This window comes from Clavispora lusitaniae (genome assembly GCF_014636115.1).
Source record: "Clavispora lusitaniae strain FDAARGOS_655 chromosome Unknown tig00000105_pilon, whole genome shotgun sequence".
NCBI lineage: Eukaryota > Fungi > Ascomycota > Pichiomycetes > Serinales > Metschnikowiaceae > Clavispora > Clavispora lusitaniae.
This window is the reverse complement of record NW_027093978.1, coordinates 1,307,235-1,324,844: the sequence shown is the minus strand read 5'-3', so window position 1 is coordinate 1,324,844 and position 17,610 is coordinate 1,307,235. Positions and strand designations below refer to the sequence as shown.

Genomic DNA, 17,610 nt, shown 5'->3' with positions numbered 1-17,610 from the left:
CATCATTGCACCCGAAGCACAGATGTGAGCATGCCCAAGGAAAGCCGCTATCTACTAGGAAAGCCGCTGTCTACTAGGAAAGCCGCTGTCTACTAGGAAAGCCGCTGTCTACTAGGAAAGCCTATCTACTCATGCAAATAGTTACTTGTAGTAATCAGAATAAAAGACATGCACTGAAACGTCAGCTACTAGACAGCATCCTATGAGAAACGCACATCCGTCTACCAATCTCAAACAATAATACAGCTTCTAAACAATACACTTTTCGGCCGGCGGCCAGCTATGCTTCAAGTCGCAAGGAGTCTTCAGAAACAGGCCAGTAATAGGCCCGACACTGACGCACCTCAATCGACCTACTTGGTGCCGAAGTAAATACCCAACACAAGCGCGAGAATCACCACAATAAGCAAGATGATGAAGAAACACCACAACTTCTTCCGGCGAGCCTTTTTGGCCGACACCACGGCCTTTTGCGTGTGGCCCACACCTTGCTCAATGTCATGCTGGGCGTCGTGCACCTGCTGCTCGATCTGCTGGATGGGCTGGTCCTGCTCGATCACCAACTCCTCCATGTCGTGGAACAACTGGGTCAACTCGGCCATGGTCTTTTCCAACTTCAACAACTCGCGGTGGCGCACCTGGACCTCGTTCAACACCGTGCGGGCCTCGCCGCGGCGGTTCAGCTGCATCAACGCCTGCTGGAAAATCTGCTGGTTGGCGCTGCCGTCCTCGACCACTGCCCGAACTTCTTCGTCGGTGGCATCGGGCTTGACAATGCGGTACTGTCTCTCGGCCTGGACACGCGTCTGCTCGCGGCTGTTGCTCTCGCTCAAGCGGTACTTCTGGATGTGCTCGAGGAACTTGTTTCTGGCGCTCTCGGCCTGGTCGATCTTCTGCTGGCTGCCCAGCTGCGCCGCCTGGGTCTGGACGTTTTTGATGCGCAGCTTCAACTCGGCCTGGAGGCTCAGCGCCTCCAAAACCAACGCGTCAATCTGTTTGGCCGCATAGTCGGCCTCTTCGTCGGTCAAGTCCAAGTCCTGCAAGTGGGCTCTTTGCTTGTTGGCGATGAGTTCAACCAAGCCCGCGTAACTGTCCAACTGGGCGTTGATGTCTTGGATTTCGTTCATGAAGGCGACAAAGTCGTCCTCGCCGTATTTGTACGAGCTCATTTCGTACGAGCCCGAGTTGGCGCCATTGTAGTAGGGGTTGCTCATGGTGGAGAAGGAAAAAGCTCGACACGAACACAAAAAACTCCGTGGGCGACAGGTGCAGGAGGCTGATTAGATAGACGGCAGAGTCGAAGAAAAAGAAGAAAAGCGCAGGGAAAAAAGAGCAGGGAAAAAAGCAAAGCGCAGATAGACAAACGAGAAGAAGAAGAGAGGGCCGTGTTTTTTTCTAATGTCTGGCCTGGTCGATCGTGGTCGGCTCGGCTATGATCTTATCTGCATGCTGGCCATGCGAATGACCGAGAGTGGCTATGTACTACAAACGGCGGAATTGGCAAGGTAAACGTAATGGAAAATCTATGGGCGATGCCATTGGAATTAGCCGTGAATTTGGCGTTCCTTTGTCTGTTGACATGGCCAGCCAGCATCCGATCGAATGCCGGCGCGCCAATCGTATTTATAGCCCAATACGGAGATAAAGCGAGATGCAGAGAATGCCAAATAGAAGAATGAGAGAAAGAGGAAGATGAGAGTAAATGGCAAAATAAAAAGATGAAGTGAATGGCAAATAAATGAGATGAAAGTAAATGGCAAATACTTAAAGCGAAGATGAATGAATGGCAAAATTTACTAACGTTGGACGATGCTTCTACGCTTTGAAAACCTGTACGAGCGGTCGTTTATTCTTTGCAATCATGAAGGCCTTCGATGCCATGTAGTCGTCATCTAAGCGGTATCCCAGCTATTGTATTCTCATTTGTCTTTCCAGACATCATCATCTTTTCGATCTTCGACAATGCCACTCTATGGTTGAACCTTTATCTGTCCTTATTCAGCTTGATTGACAACCGGCGTTGATTGAATAAACTGCTCCATCAATTGCACAAAACGTTTATTAGACACTAAAGTGTTACCCAACTATGACCATGTTTTGGTGTAGGCGAAAACTTTCAATTTTCTACATGATTTATCTTGTCCTATTTTTGAACCAAGAGTAGCAAACGAACAAGGCTATTCAGAAGATACAAGCCTTGTGCTTCCCAAAACCAGCTCTTTCGTGCGATGAATTAAATTGTTCATTTTGATCTATTTGCTGAGATGTTTCTATGGTCATGTCCAACTATTGCAAGGCCATTCCGGTGATCTTACAGTGCCATAGCATCTGTATTCAATCGTACTCTTTATTGAACAACATTGCTTCGACCACACTTACTTAGTCTTCGATAGCCACTTACTATTGCCAGAAGCAGACTGGACTAAAAGCGCGTCCTACTTTCTTGACTATTTCCACTTATAGTTGGCTGAAGTAATTCTCCCTCTCTAACCACGATCCGTGCCGAAAATTAGATTCGGATATTCACGATCTTTCCGTCTTAGTCCTGAAAGAAGAAAATTGTTTGAAAGTAACACAAGCTCCAAAAGTAACAGTCAAGACCATGTGACAATTGGCTCCAAGGCTTTATATGTCTATTTAAGGTTTGACCCAATACCGAAACTTCGATGCCAAGGCTTCGTCAGATCTGTATAAATGATTATCAAGCAGGATTGACTTACAATTTTCCAGTACTCCGTAGGCTTTCAAGTGCTACTCAAGTACTTGTTCATACGTATTTCCCTGGCCTAATGAGTGCGCAAGAACTTTGATCAACCACTTTTTGGATATTCCTAAAGTTTGACAGTCCTAATTCATCGCATGTAAGCATAGATGATACTTAATAGAAAATAATCTCATATCATTGTATGAACAGGCATGGATAGATTGATGATTGACCTGGAGCCTCATATTGTTTAGTAAGTTCGCTATATTTCATACATTACGCATCGGTTATGTTCAGTCTGGCCATCTTTAAAGATATAGAGTCGTCGCATCTAAGCACCTATCGAGGCCATTGAATTTCTGAAGCACCGCCCGGACTGAAAAATAACGATCATCTGAGTTGAAGATCATCTGAGTTGAAAATCATCTGAGTTGAAAATCATCTGAGTTGAAGATCTGAGTTAAATTACTATTTGATCTTGCACCTGTTGACTACTCTCCGTCTTTATTTTCCATTTCCCTACTTAATTTCCACCACTTTTATTTTTCTTTTTCTCTTCCCACCCAATTCTACTTCTCTATGTCCTCTATTTCCCCTACTTTCTTCTCTTCTCGCATCTTCCTGCAACATTTCTCGCCTATATCGGCGCGGCTGACATCGCGGGCCAGATTCCCTGCGCCTCAAAGTGCTTTTCCAATCTGCCACGGTGACCATAAGTCGTCGATTTCTTCCTTAACCTGACATTTCCGTCATTGTAACTGCACACTGCTCACCAATCCATCCAATCCATCCATTCAAACGATATTCCATTCAAACAATATTCCATTCAAACAATAATCCATCCAGTCCATCCAATCCATAATCCACCCTCTAGCCATGTCTGATCCCCAAGCAGATCTTTCGGCCGACCTCCCGCCTGCCGCCCACCAGGCTGCCGGCCACGACGGATGTCTCTCATCCGGCCCGATTTTCGCCAAGCCGTCGACTTCGCAAGAAATCGACTTCTACACCCAATTGGCGCCCCACGCCTTCGACCACGAGCCGGGCTCCCATCTCGCACACTGGATGCCCACGTACATGGGTCTCTTGGCGTCCAAGGACTCGCCCGAGCCGCCGTTCATCGTGTTGCAGAACCTCTACCACGGCATGGCCAAACCGTGCATTCTCGACATCAAGCTTGGCGCCGTTTTGGTTGACGACACGGTCACCGAGGAGAAACGGCGCCGCTTGGCCCAGGTTAGCGCCGAGACAACCAGCGGCTCTTTGCATTTCCGTGTTTGTGGAATGAAGGTGTATTGCCCCGACTCCGCGGCATCTCCGCGGGACGTTCTACCACTGCTCGCGGACTCAATTACCGAGGAAAAGCACCTGGACGGCGCTTATCTCTCCTTTGATAAGACCTTCGGCCGGCGGCTCACGCCGGAGTCGGTGGTTTCCGGTATCGGAGCGTTTTTTGCCCCGTTTCCCCACAGGAAAAGACTCTATACTCGATTCCACCAACGCTTGCAATTGTTGTACAATTGCTTGCTCGACACAGAGGTCCGGATCAATTCGGGCTCCTTGTTGTTTCTATACGACGCGGACGAGAGCAGATGGGCTGGCTTGGACGACGATTCTTACTTGGACGCTGATCCTCTCCTAGCAGAAGACGAAGAAGACGAAGATGAAGAGGATGAAGAAGACGACGATGAAGACGACGATTCAAAAGAAAAGCAGAGCAAATACAAGGGGCCGCTTAGTAGACTAAAGCTCATCGACTTTGCCCACGCAAAACTAGTGCCCGGGGAAGGTCCCGACGAAAATGTCATTGTGGGCATCGAAAACTTGTTGAACGTGTTTGCGCAATTGATCAATCACTAGTATATATTAGTATGCTACAACAATTTGGTGATCTTACCAATGGCAATGGTCACACCTTGGTCTCTCAACGTAAAACGTCCCAACTGTGGGTAGTCACTGTAGGTTTCGGCACAAACAAGCTCTGGCACCTCCAACACGGCAATGATCTTCATACCCTTCTTGGCAAAAGCAGGGGGTTTCTTGGACTTTCTGTTGGTGCCCTTCTCCAACTTGTGCTTCAACTCAATGAACTTAACCTCTTCGATGGCTGTGTGCAAGTGCATCACACACGAGAAACCGTTGGACAAAATCGACTTCAACTCCACAATGGCAATCTGGGCCTCGAAGCGAGTAACCGTCTTGACTGGGTTTTTGAGAGATGTCAACACATAACCTTGTTGCACATCCTCTTCCTCGACACCCTTGATCTTCAATCTGATTTGCTCACCACTGTATGCCCACTCACACTCTTGCTCAGTCTCGTTGTAAATGGCAACAACTTCCACTGGGGTTCTGTTAGGCATCATCACCAAGTTTGCGTTCTTCTTGATGTGACCAGACTCAACCTTACCTTCAACAATGGTACCCATGTCCTTCATCTTTCCGGAAATAGGTAACATGAATGGAGCATTGATGTGACGGCTTCCAATCTTCATGTTGTCCAAGAACTCCAATAAAGATGGACCGGTGTACCATGGACATTGCTCGGGGGAAACTCTGTCCTTCAAACCAGCACCAGTGTAACCAGAAACTGGCATGAAAAGGATATCTTCTTTACCGTAGCCAATGCCTTTCAAGAATTGTCCCAACTTGGCGGTACAGTCCTTGTAACGGTCTTCAGACCAGTTGACGGTTGGGTCATCCATCTTGTTGACAACCACAACGATCTTGTTGACACCTTGCGTCTTGGCCAACAATGCATGCTCTCTGGTTTGACCGCCCTTTTCGAAACCAGTTTCGTATTCACCCTTTCTTGCGGAAATAACCAAAATACCAACATCAGCTTGCGAAGCACCACCAATCATCTCGGACACGTACATCTTGTGGCCTGGGGCATCCAAAATTGTGTATCTTCTCTTTTCGGTTTCAAAGCAAGCCTTACCAACTTCGATTGTCTTACCGTCGTTTCTTTCTTCCTTGTTGGTGTCCATGACCCAAGACAAGTACCAACCTTGTCTACCAGCATCCTTGGCTTCTCTCTCGTACTTGTCGACAGTACGCTTGTCAACAGCTCCGGTCAAGTACAAGATGTTACCACCCATGGTAGACTTTCCCGCATCGACGTGGCCCATGAAAATGATAGAAAGATGGTCCTTACCACCAAACATGTCCTTGACAACTTCTTCGTCAACTTCCTCCTCCTGTTCTTTAGCCAATTGGTCGGCAGTAACACCCGGGGTCGACTCTCTGGATCCGGTACTCTTAGATGAGGCCATGGCCATAGCCTTAGCTTTGGCAACAGGCTTAGAAGCTGGAGCAGCAGCTTCCTTCTTTGGCTCTTCCTTCTTTGGCTCTTCCTTCTTTGGCTCCTCCTTCTTTGGCTCTTCTTTCTGGGCTTCCTCCTTCTTTTCCTCCTTTGGCTCCTCCTTCTTTTCTTCCTTTGGCTCCTCCTTCTTTTCTTCCTTTGGCTCCTCCTTCTTGATCGTCTTGGAGGCGTTGCCCAACTTGATTCCCGATGACGAGGTCAACTTCAAGGTCTTCTTGGGCTTGTTCAAAGACGCCAGCGCGCTCTGTTGCTTTTGGTAGTCTGCCAAAGACATTCCCTGAGGCTGCTGGGGCTGGGCATCGTAGCCTTGGTTGTAGTAGTTGTTTTGGTACTGGCCCTGGTATCCTTGGTATTGGCCCTGGTATTGGCCCTGGTATTGGTCGTATTGGTTATATTGGTTGTAGTTGCCTCTGTTCTGGTACTGGTTGCCGCCGTTGTAGCCGCCTTGGTACTGGTTTTGGTACTGGTTGTAGCCACCTTGTTGGTAGTTTTGATACTGTTGGTAACCGCCTTGAGGAACGAAAGATTGGGCTGCGTTGGGGTTGAAAGCAGCAGCCTGGTCATTGATGTTGGCGTTTCCCATATCCTGGGCCAACTTGTCCGGGTTGTATTGCTGGTTGTCTGACATTTGGCGTGAATGTGAACGAAACGATACGGCTAATAAAATTTTCTTTTTTCTTCTCTTCAGTTGCGTTGCGAAATCCGAGGGTGGGGCGTGATTTGGCACGTGATGCTGCCGTTGATTTGGCTGCGAAACGTTAGGCTAGCCGCCTTTCTATCGATTCGGAAAAGATGGAATTGAGACGTATTTTGAGAGTTAAAAGATATAGGTAAGATTATCAACAGAATGAAGATAATAGCTGGGTGGAAGATAAAGGTAAAATTAACAGAATGAAGATAATAGTAAGGTGATGGACCTAGAGTAGAGAAGGGAAGAAAAAAAGCGAAGAGAAGAAAGAGAAACAAAGAAAAAAACTTGAGACATCTAGCTGAGGAGAAATCTAATGGGCCTAAATATTCTGAAATTTTGTCTCATTGCAATTTTAGCATATATAGCCGCCACCATGTATTGAATACAGAATCAACTGAGCTTGGAAGACTTATGACAGAAATCTTTTGCAAACGATTCCATTCATTGAATATTAATGACTCTCATGACAAAGTTTAGTGAAGACGTGAAGTGGAGAAAAGCCTCTTTACAAACTATGCTAAGAACTTTACTCTTTCGGATTCTTCTATTGTTTGGAGGGTCAGATTTAAGGGAAACAAATGACATGCATGGCGAACTATGGATTTCAGACTTATCAGGAACCCCAACTGGGATTTGCCTTCTGTCTACCCATTGCCTATTGAATTGGAAAGACAGAAATAGATTCATATGGGTGGGATGAAGCCCTCCTGAAAATCCAGCCCTAAACATACAATTGCCCTAAACATACAATTGTGCAAGATTGCAGAGCAAGATTACAGTTTCCATTTCCGAAAATTGGCATTTGGCCTGTACTATTTTTTGCGGTCACTTTTCTTTATCTAACATTCATGTCGCTGTTTTCAATTAACTGCAAAGGGTGTAAATGTGAACCTATTACAAAACACATCGTTCAAGAATGAGTGTTAAAATTAGAACTGCAGCGAGGGTTGAGTTCTGATCTGATACGATAAGCTTCTATGCAGACCATGGATCATGAGATAATTGGAGTTAAGGTGAATCCGTTAAAGTATAAGCTTTCTTGACTATGGTAGCACCTACCAATAAGAATACCATTAGAGAAGACACCAAAAAAAAAAGGAACAATTACAAGAGCGTGCAGGGCCACATTTCCGATGCTATATCAAAGATCATGTCCTGTCAGATAATCTCACATCGGCACTCACCTGTCATCAGCACTTATCTTTCAAGGTTCCCAATTCATCTTCTGGCTACAGCTTAGATCCCCCATGGACAATTTTCTCAGCATTTTGTTTCCATCCCACTCGCAATTTCATCAATTCTTATCCTAATTTATTCTCAGTCCCTTCTTCTGTCTGCAGTGCGCAACACCACTTCTTAAACCACCATTCCCCCAGATTTCACGCCCATCCAAAATGCCCATTTTCGGCGAGAAACCCTTTACTTCCATCACGGTGAAAATCAACCAGCTCAGCACGCCCAACAGAAACGCTGATTTGGAAGATGACTCCATTGAACTCTACATGGACAATCTTCTTGAGCTTATCAAGATCCAGCCTTCTGGCGCAGTGGAGGCAGCAAGGGCCATTCGAAAGAAAATCAAGTACGGCACGCCTGTTTCGCAGCAGCTCCTTGCATTGAACCTCTTGGAATTGCTCGTGCTCAATGGTGGACCCAAAGTTGGGCCTGTGGTGGCATGCGACGATAAGTTGGTGGATCTTTTGAAGAATGTCATCTCTGGCACCGCCCGTTCAGGCACTGGTGGCCCATACGACATTAAGGTTGTACAGCGGACTCGTGAGTTGGCCGTGGGCTGGCGAAGAGAGTTCCAAGACATGACTGAGTACAGTGGCTTTGGGAATCTCTGGAAAGCCATTCCCCGGAAAAATCGGCTGCGTGCAACCAGCTCTGCGACAGGCGGGTTTTCTGAAGATGTTTTTGTGGCCAGCCCACGCATTGGCTCTCCTCGGAGTCGTGAGCCAAACTCCTATTCGCGGGAGCGTTCCCATTCAAGCGGAACGCCTCCTCCTCCGCGGCCAAAAACGGCTTCTCCGTACTCGCAAAGCAACAAGAAGAACAAAAGAGGCGACAAAAAGAAGAAAAAGCGGAAGGGGGTTGCTTACGCCGACGAAGACTACCGTATCCCCCAAATCAATTATAAGGTAGAAGCGCCCAAGATTAGAACTACAATTGCAGACTGCTACACACATACAACAGCTCTCAACAACGCATTGTTAGCTCTTCCGGAAGGAGCCGATCCGTTGGACAACAGCAAAGTAGCGGCGGAATTCGAAAAGTGCCGCAAGATTCGCCGCTCTGTCCTTCGATACTTGCAGTTTGTCGGAGCGGGTGATGTTTGCCTCAAATCACAGGAAGTCCAGGAATTGGACGAGGAGTTTTTGGGCTCCTTAATTGTGGCTAATGAGCAATTAGTTGCGACTTTCAAGGAATTTGACCGCAAATGTGGCTACACAGACGAAAACCCGGCCCCCGATTATGGAAACGACACTGAGGACAGTGATGAAAGCTATTACTCTAGTGATTCGTCTGACGAGGATCTGGTTAGTGAGCGCTTGGACGAGATGCATTTGGCAGGCACGAGTTCCAGATTGCAGGAGGCCGTTAGATCTCCACCTCCTAGACCCGCCAAACCAGAGACATTAAGGGCCAAGGACATGCCTCCAATTAGCAAAACGGAAAGCGAAGTTTCTGTGGAGAGTGCAAACCCTTTTGGAGATAGCCACGAGGTGAGCAAAACACGCTCTGTGTATTACTAGGTGTGTTAGAACGAAAGAAGTACGGATAATTCTGGACGAAGAAAGTGAAAGCTGGGGTTTCTGGAAGCGTGAGTGAGGTGAAAGACCGTTTGTGATGATAAGCAAAAATACAACTAGAATAAGTGTTCTGCAGTGTGTAAGTAATCTATCATTCCTACTTCAAAACAGGCATCCTTGGCTCATTCAGAGGTCCAACCAACCCAAAAAACATTAACCTTCATGTTGAATCATAAACAAGTCTTGATGGCTTTCTGAAAGTAGAAGAATGCAGTAGAAGAATGCAGTAGAAGTTACCTTCGAGATAACATCCAATCCTAACCAGTACCAATCAGATGTTCCAAAATCAACTTGTAAGGTGCTCCATATTTCTGAGGCTATTAATTTTCTTTGCTTTTTCATTAATTTTCTTCCTTCGGTATAGTCGCCTGCATAGACATAGATGGTGGTTCTGCCTGCATGCGGCCGATCTGGGGAAACTAACGTCTTTTGGAAAAACATGGTTTCCGAAAACGGGCGAAAACCACTGGCGGCCAGTGGGATGAAGCCGAACGGAGACCTTAAAAGCGCTCCGCATGCCTCCAAATACCGTCCTCGGTTCAAAAACCCGCCGCTTCCAGCAGTCAATGAGTTTCGGCTAGACCACATACTTGCGAATCCGCTCCGACAAGAATCTGGAGCGGTGGTGCAATCGCTTTTGAATGTGAAGTCCAACTACCAGAAAGATCTTCGGCTGGAGATCCGGCGCGCGTTGACCATCGAGCAGAAAATCCAGTTTTTGAACATTCGTGTGGCCAAACTAGCCCATAAGATCGAAAAACGGTTGGAGCAACGCACGAGAAGAATTGGCCGGGCGACAAGTGCGAAAAAGACGGGCCAGGATTTGCTGGCGGAGGTCGACCGCTTGCTTGATCTGGCGACGGATGTGTCGCAGCAGTTTTTTCGCTTGGTTCAGCGTGCTCAAGAGCAAAAAGTGTTTCCAGACCCGGCGAAGTACCCTCGCCTAGCCAAGTTGATGCAAGGTAAAAACGGGAATGGACTGACAGAGGGGAGCGAGAGCTTTGTGCAGACAGAGCGGAATGGAAAGAAAGAGGACAAGACGAAAGTGGACATGAAAGAGGACAAGATGAAAGTGGACAAATTGGACAAAGTGGACAAAGTGGACAAGACCAAAGTGGACAAGACCAAAGTGGACAAGACCAAGGTGGACAAGACCAAGATGGACAAGACCAAAATGGACAAGACCAAAGTGGATATACAGAATGAGAACGACTCTCCCAGCAACTCGGAACATGCTTCCCCAATTCTGGAACATAGTCCATCCCATTCGCCGCAAAATACGTCGGCTTTTCGACCAATCACATCGACCTCAGACACACACGATGATGGAAGCCTACCGAAACCAGTATCGAACGGCTCCAAAGGAGCAGAACCTGCTTCTGCAGATTTTCACACCGCTCTTGTCAGTAATGGAAATTCCGAAAGCTCAAATGCCAAAAGCCAGGCCACTTTTGACGAAACACCACACACGCCAGAAGAAATGGACCCGGCCGCTTTCGAGCTTCTTCTCGAAGACAATATCGCCAAATACAGAGACAAACAAGCGGCCAAGTACTCGCCTACAAAAGCACCGGACCACGCCGGATCAAGCCCGCTACGACTTCTTTACTCGTATTCTCTGCTAGCGCAAAGCGACATGCTCAAGCCGCTTCTTGGAGTTCCTCCAAGCGGGCCTTTCACTGCCGTGACAAAAGCATGTGCAACGGTGGTCGAAACGCCTCAAACGTCGTTGCACAAAAAGCTTCGTATCACATCGGAGCCGTCACTGCAGCAGTTGCGCGAGGTGATTGCGTTTTCCGAGTCGGAAGAAAGTGCCGTTGACGATACAGATCTCTGGACTTCGTCCGGAATATATACCGAGTCGGACGAATCAGGCGACTCGAGCTCCGAGCAAGACAGCTCCTCCGACTGTGACGAGACCAGCCGCTACTACATGTCGTTCCAGAAGAAGACCCGGGCGAAAAAGCGGCGGCCGTACAAGCGAATGTCGCCAACGCCGAAGCATCATCCGCTGCATAGAACACTCCAGCCAAAGAAGTCAATACTAAAGATGGAGAAGCCTAAGGCAGTTCCCAAAACCGAGATGCCCACGCCTTACCGTCTGAGTCCACAAGCGTCCTTTGCCAGCGAATTTGCATCGGGAATGATCATTCGCAGCGGGGAAAGCGAAAACCGGTCGGACTCGGATCTGGAGGGGCACACCATCGAAAAGCTACGGCAGTTGTTGGACTAGGAGAGAGAGGGAATATAGAACATCTATGCATAATAGACTTAATGCAGATAATTGTGTCTAATTTTGGTATTGCTCTATTCTGTGATTGGCATATACGTTGCCTGCAAGTTTGTGCTATGGTAGATGACGCTTCTTGAATGGGCATACGAATATGTTTCAAATGAAGATAGAGTGATTCTATATAACGAGAGTGACAATCGCAGGAATTGACGGCTGGAGTTGTATTTCTGCATATTTTCGCCTGATATTCTGTAGTTGGACCAAACGAGTCGTCCTTGACATAATTTAAACACGGATACACTCACGAACTGTCTGAAGAACAAACGTGTTTTCAGACAGACGACAGACAGACAGACGACAGAGGTACAGTTTGTATATTTAGATGGTATTCGTGATTATATTAGAGAGATCAGTGATCTCTGGCAGATTCATCGGATGCATTCGTATGTTGGGTCCGGCTACACCAACCACACGTAGAAGCACGCGGCAAAGAAGAAGGTGAAGAACAAGAGCCACATGCGCCACGAGATGCCCGCGCGCTGGCTCATCACCACCATGCGGTTGAAGGTGTTTTTCAACGTGACAGTGCCGCGCTCGAAGTTGTTTGTGATCTCGTCGTTGAGTTTCATGGACTTGTTGATCTCTGAGCCCATGCGCACGCCGAGGTTCTTGAGCGCCGCCACCTTGTGGCTCATCAGGTCCATTTCGTCGTCGTTCTGGCTCTCGAGCGACAGCAAAAACGCCTCGTTGTGCTTGGCCGACGCCGTTGGCCGCGTCTCGTAGGGCGAGCTCATTCGTGCGGGCGGAGTGCGGCCCGCCGCGCCCGGATTCGGCCCGAAAAGCTGTGTTCGAACGTCTCGCTGGTGCGCGCTGCCCGCGGTGGAGTAGCGCGAGTTCATGTTGTGGTGGAGATGGTGGAGGCGGCGGTGGTGATGTGGAGGGGCTCTGTGCAGGAAAACAGTAGGACAGAAAGCAGTGCCAAATGAACTTGTTGAACTTGATGGAATGAACTTGTCGAATGAACTTGTCGAATGATGAAATATCAGTTTTCTAAATTAGCTCAAGACTATTTCATTTTGAACACAATTTTGGTGGGCAAGAACGTTGATGGGACATGTACGACAATTCGCTTAGAACTGAAGAAGTCGAAATGAATTCGCCCTACAGAATCAATGTTGGTCCTCTGAGAGAATTCGCTGAAGAAGCAATATATAAAGAAAAATATTCATAAGAACCATGTTCATAAGAACCATATTTATAAGAACCATATTCATAAGAACCAATAATCATAAGAACCAATTCGCACTAAACCAATTCGCACTAAGAACGATATTCATAAAGAACCATATTCATAACCAATATTCATGAAGAACCATATTTATAAGAACCATATTCATAAGAACCATATTTATAAGAACCATATTCATAAGAACCAATAATCATAAGAACCAATTCGCACTAAAGAACCATTCGCACTAAACCAATTCGCATGGACAAAATGGAATTCGACCTCTAGAATCAATAGTTTGTACATGATAATTTGTAATTATGTTCTCAATCGCCAAAATCTACAATTCGCATTAGGTAAAACTCTGTAGCCTAATCAATGACAAAACGGTCGTTACCTGAAGCAATTTAGATCGCAACTGAATACTCATCACTAAATGGAGTCTGTATCCATTAGATATAAATATTTACATTGCAATAACGCAGAAGTGTAGTAAGCGAATTTCTAATTCTTTATCACGATTTTTCTTGTCCTACGAATTGTGGTCCTCTGTTGAGTTTTGATTTCTTAAACGGCGAATTACTAGAGAGTGCTGTAGTGACGGAAAGTTTATGAAGTTAGTGAATTTTTCAGTTACATTATGACTAGATGGATGAGAATAAAAGGACAGAGATTAATTATTCTTCAAGGCAAAGAAATTATAAAATCCGCCATAAATACTAGAGAAGAATCTACGCATATTGCTACAGATAACGCTTAGTTGTGTTCGTTCTGACTTTATGGTCTATAAGCTAGATTATGCAATGTCATCTAACAGTGAAATGCTCCTGTTACCCTCCTGATGACACTACTTTTATACTAGCTAAACTTTAACACCATATTCCTGAAAGCACATGCTACCTTCATCGCAGTCCAAAACTCGACATGTGATAGGTTGGCTTTCAAGACATCCACCCCAATAGAGCCCAACATTCTCCCATATCTTCTTATTAACTGAATCCAGGAGTATTGCCAAAGCAAATACCCAAGGTATTACCCAATGACACTATATGAGGAAAAGAAGGTCGAACTCTTAAAATTGCCAATATGGAGACGTTTCATCAGTAGTGATTGATACTCTTCGACTAGTTATAGACTGTTAAGGTTTAATAACTAATGATATAAAGAGAGTTGTAGCATGATCAACGATGAGTCAATTGGCTAATAAACTTGATAATCCACTTATTAAAATCATTTTTTATTTATTTATTTTTTATTTTAATTATTAATTATATCTCTACTAAAGATAGATAACTTAAAATTTAATATATTTAACATCGAAATTTTGTCTGGTCGGCTATACATAATAATCCAACAGTAGTTAAAACTAATTCATAACTAATTGAGCAATGGAATAGCGGATATATTGATATTAACAGCATATTCAATACCTTTATTAATTATATCTAATTGAAATAATATACGAGAGTATATTCCACACCGAAGGTGCTTATTACAAACTCGAAGAAAGGTTTAAATGAATAATGCCTGTAGTATAATATCAGATACATCGCATCTATGCCAAGATACGTTGATCGGACTCAAAGAAAGAAGTTGCAGCTGCGACATTAGACTTTCATAGACTCACTTTACTGTCTCCTAGAATTTACTTGGATCAATCTTGGAGTATGTTGGTGTTTGTGCCGGACATTACTAATGGGTCCTAGATATATCAGTGCGATTAGCTAAGATGGAGGCTGTTACACATATTGCGAAAACACTTGGTCTTTGGCTCTTTTTTCGTTTACGACCTTCTTCTTGATTTCAGTCTGATTGAATATTGAATCGGTTCATCTTTTAGACGAGGAGGTTTTACTTTTTCTTGGTATCTCCATCTATTGTCAGTTACCTTAACCAAAGGACATCTAGTCATGGAACAGGAAGTCCCCCAGTCGTTGGCCAACGTCAAACATATCCTTCTTATTCTTTCCGGCAAAGGCGGTGTTGGGAAATCTTCGGTCACCACCCAATTTGCACTCACGCTTGCACTCAAAGGGTTCAATGTCGGCGTGTTGGACATTGATTTGACCGGTCCATCTTTGCCTCGCATGTTTGGCGTTGAGAAAAAACAGGTCCGCCAGTCGGCGCAAGGATGGGTTCCAGTGACTGTTTACAACTCAAGCAGTGCCGAAAAAGGCAATCTTTCCCTCATGTCGCTAGGGTTTCTCCTTGGGAGCAGGGAGAACTCTGTTGTGTGGCGAGGCCCAAAGAAAACAGCCATGATCCGGCAGTTTTTGAAGGATGTCGTTTGGAGCGGCGGCCCGGACGGAGCTCCTTTGGACTACTTGCTCATAGATACGCCTCCGGGAACGTCCGATGAACACATTGCCATTGCCGAAGAGCTCCGATGGGCCCAGCCAGTAGATGGCGCCATAGTGGTGACCACGCCGCAACAAGTGGCCACTGCTGATGTTCGGAAGGAGATCAATTTCTGCAAAAAGGTCAATTTCGCTGTTTTGGGCGTCGTGGAAAACATGAGCGGCTTCATCTGCCCCCATTGTGCCGAGTGCACCAATATTTTCCTGAGCGGCGGCGGAAAACAGCTCAGCGAGAGCTTGGGGCTTGATTTTTTGGGCAACATCCCCATCGATCCTTCTTTCGTGGAGATGATCGAGACCCAGGACAATGCCGAGGGCTCGCATCGGACGTTGATGGATTTGTACGAACACGCCAATCTCCGGCCGGTGTTGGCGGAAATCGTGCAGAAGGTGTTGGACAAGAACTTGCCGTCTAGGATCGAGTAGGAGACGACCGTTTGAGCTTGCGAAGCTAGCGAAGCTTCAATTTGGAAGCTTCAATTTGGATGCTTGACGTATTTGTCTTTGCACCTGGTACCAGTCTCTGTTAATGCTGACAATTTTGTATTTGAGTGTTCTACATTGACAAGTAGACGCATTGAATACACAGTCACTCAAAGACAAATATACTCATATAATATTTATAGAATCATGAACCTAGCCAGTTCATACTAACATGCAATTCAGACGAGGTTCAATCTAGAGACATTTACCTATGCGGGCAAATGGATCGAATTTGAGCAAACTGACAACACTGACTTTTGCCATCAGTAGAACGTCTCAATCTTACAGTCATTGTGATGACAGATAAAGGAATTTTAAGACGGGCTGCCCCATATTTTTATCGTGCGGGTCTGTATTGGTATATATAAAAACTTCCAATTAAGATGACACTCCTGTTGGATGACAAGTGCCATATGCCTCTTTGTTACGTTCCATCACGACACTACAGTCTCTTCTTGCTTCGTTTGTTCTATGGTACATATGCATCACTCCTTCAAAGTGCGTTTCCACTGGGCCATTTTCTTTTTCAACTGGCCGGTGGTCATGAACATGGGATTCAACTTCTTGTCCCACCGCATGCTCTCGTAGTCGTCGCCGTACTTTTCGTGCAACTGCTCGATCCACAGCACTTCTCTTGGCGTGGGTGCTTTGTGCTTGGGTGCTTTGGCCGATCTGTTGTTGAACTCGATCAATTCGTCAATGATGGACGGCTGGCTGGTCTCCTGTGTCTTTGGCGCCGCCTTCATTCTGCCGTAAATCACCTGCACCACCTCGTTCGTCTCCGGGTCTCTGATCAACCTGGCTTCTCCTTCTGGGATTTTCTCCGGGTCAGTTTCGTTGGCAATGTCCTCTGGTTTGGCCTGCTTGGCCTCTTGGCCTTCGCGCTCCTTTCTTTGCTCCGTCAACGTCTTCACCTCGGCCTCTTGTCCTCCGGCCGGTTTTCCTAGACGCACCGTCAATCCAAGCTTCTTGTAATTTTGTTCAAGAGTAAGCTTGTTATCCCAGTGGGCTTGCATCACCGGGTGGGCGGTCATTTTCACGTTTCTTTTTTTGTCTTTGACCCTCTTGGTGTTTTTCTTCACCGAGGATCTTGCCATCTTCCTTTTCCGGACCGACGTCATGGTGTGCTGGGGATGACTGGTGTTAGATGAATCTGCAGAGATGAGGTCGATGGCCTTTTTTTTGCCTGGTGTACGGGTGCACTCCATCTACCCCATACTATACACGATAAAGTATGAAATTGATTTTGTTCTATTGCTAGGGTTTTAACTGTTGTAATGTGGAGCTTTTGGCAATCTGGACTTTGGAGCAATCTGGAGCTTTGTATGATTTGTGTTGAAAAGTAAATATGCTACTTCGAAATTAGACTGCGAATGGCCCAAGTGAGAAATTCTGTGAATGGATGCGAACATTAATACAGACCTGAATGACTACTTACGCTGAGATCTAAGGGTGATTTCTCCAAGCGAGATTTGAAACTAATTATGCTCTAAAATTTAAGGCTGATTATGTTCTATGATAAAAATTTATGCATAACCTTTATTTTTGATAATGAACTGCGCTTTTCATCATTGATGCGCAATTGACTAAACTAAGACTGTGCCGAATTCAAGGTGTTGGAACCAAAAATTGATTGAAATGAATATGCATGAGTTAGCACTGTTCAGCTGGGATATGTAGATTGAGAGAGTCTAGACATGTAAGTCACTTGAAAACGGCTGTTGAAGCAATATAGATAATACTAGTACTTACTGGTATTGACCTTATTACATGTTC

General features: G+C 45.8%; 8 protein-coding genes across 8 annotated transcripts; 4 read left to right on the top strand and 4 right to left on the bottom strand. All coding sequences in view use genetic code 12, as the record gives it.

Moving 5' to 3' along the window:
- Positions 1-353: 353 nt before the first annotated feature.
- Positions 354-1,214, bottom strand: SSO2 (syntaxin; the record flags this gene model as incomplete). Its single annotated transcript, XM_002615247.1, has 1 exon — positions 354-1,214. The coding sequence occupies one exon, from the start codon at positions 1,212-1,214 to the stop codon at positions 354-356; it is 861 nt and encodes a 286-aa protein (XP_002615293.1).
- Positions 1,215-3,580: 2,366 nt separating this feature from the next.
- IPK2 (inositol polyphosphate multikinase) lies at positions 3,581-4,564 on the top strand (the record flags this gene model as incomplete). Its single annotated transcript, XM_002615248.1, has 1 exon — positions 3,581-4,564. The coding sequence occupies one exon, from the start codon at positions 3,581-3,583 to the stop codon at positions 4,562-4,564; it is 984 nt and encodes a 327-aa protein (XP_002615294.1).
- A 14-nt stretch (positions 4,565-4,578) lies between these two features.
- SUP35 (translation termination factor GTPase eRF3) lies at positions 4,579-6,717 on the bottom strand (the record flags this gene model as incomplete). The annotated part of the gene is made up of 1 exon (XM_002615249.2): positions 4,579-6,717. One exon carries the CDS (start codon positions 6,715-6,717, stop codon positions 4,579-4,581), a length of 2,139 nt encoding a protein of 712 aa, XP_002615295.2.
- A 1,397-nt stretch (positions 6,718-8,114) lies between these two features.
- FOB63_003610 (uncharacterized protein) lies at positions 8,115-9,476 on the top strand (the record flags this gene model as incomplete). Its single annotated transcript, XM_002615250.1, has 1 exon — positions 8,115-9,476. One exon carries the CDS (start codon positions 8,115-8,117, stop codon positions 9,474-9,476), a length of 1,362 nt encoding a protein of 453 aa, XP_002615296.1.
- A 496-nt stretch (positions 9,477-9,972) lies between these two features.
- Positions 9,973-11,766, top strand: FOB63_003609 (uncharacterized protein; the record flags this gene model as incomplete). Its single annotated transcript, XM_002615251.2, has 1 exon — positions 9,973-11,766. One exon carries the CDS (start codon positions 9,973-9,975, stop codon positions 11,764-11,766), a length of 1,794 nt encoding a protein of 597 aa, XP_002615297.2.
- A 458-nt stretch (positions 11,767-12,224) lies between these two features.
- On the bottom strand, positions 12,225-12,665 carry FOB63_003608 (uncharacterized protein; the record flags this gene model as incomplete). Its single annotated transcript, XM_002615253.1, has 1 exon — positions 12,225-12,665. One exon carries the CDS (start codon positions 12,663-12,665, stop codon positions 12,225-12,227), a length of 441 nt encoding a protein of 146 aa, XP_002615299.1.
- A 2,239-nt stretch (positions 12,666-14,904) lies between these two features.
- Positions 14,905-15,777, top strand: CFD1 (iron-sulfur cluster assembly protein; the record flags this gene model as incomplete). Its single annotated transcript, XM_002615254.1, has 1 exon — positions 14,905-15,777. One exon carries the CDS (start codon positions 14,905-14,907, stop codon positions 15,775-15,777), a length of 873 nt encoding a protein of 290 aa, XP_002615300.1.
- A 542-nt stretch (positions 15,778-16,319) lies between these two features.
- On the bottom strand, positions 16,320-17,042 carry FOB63_003606 (uncharacterized protein; the record flags this gene model as incomplete). Its single annotated transcript, XM_002615255.1, has 1 exon — positions 16,320-17,042. One exon carries the CDS (start codon positions 17,040-17,042, stop codon positions 16,320-16,322), a length of 723 nt encoding a protein of 240 aa, XP_002615301.1.
- Between the last annotated feature and the right edge of the window lie 568 nt (positions 17,043-17,610).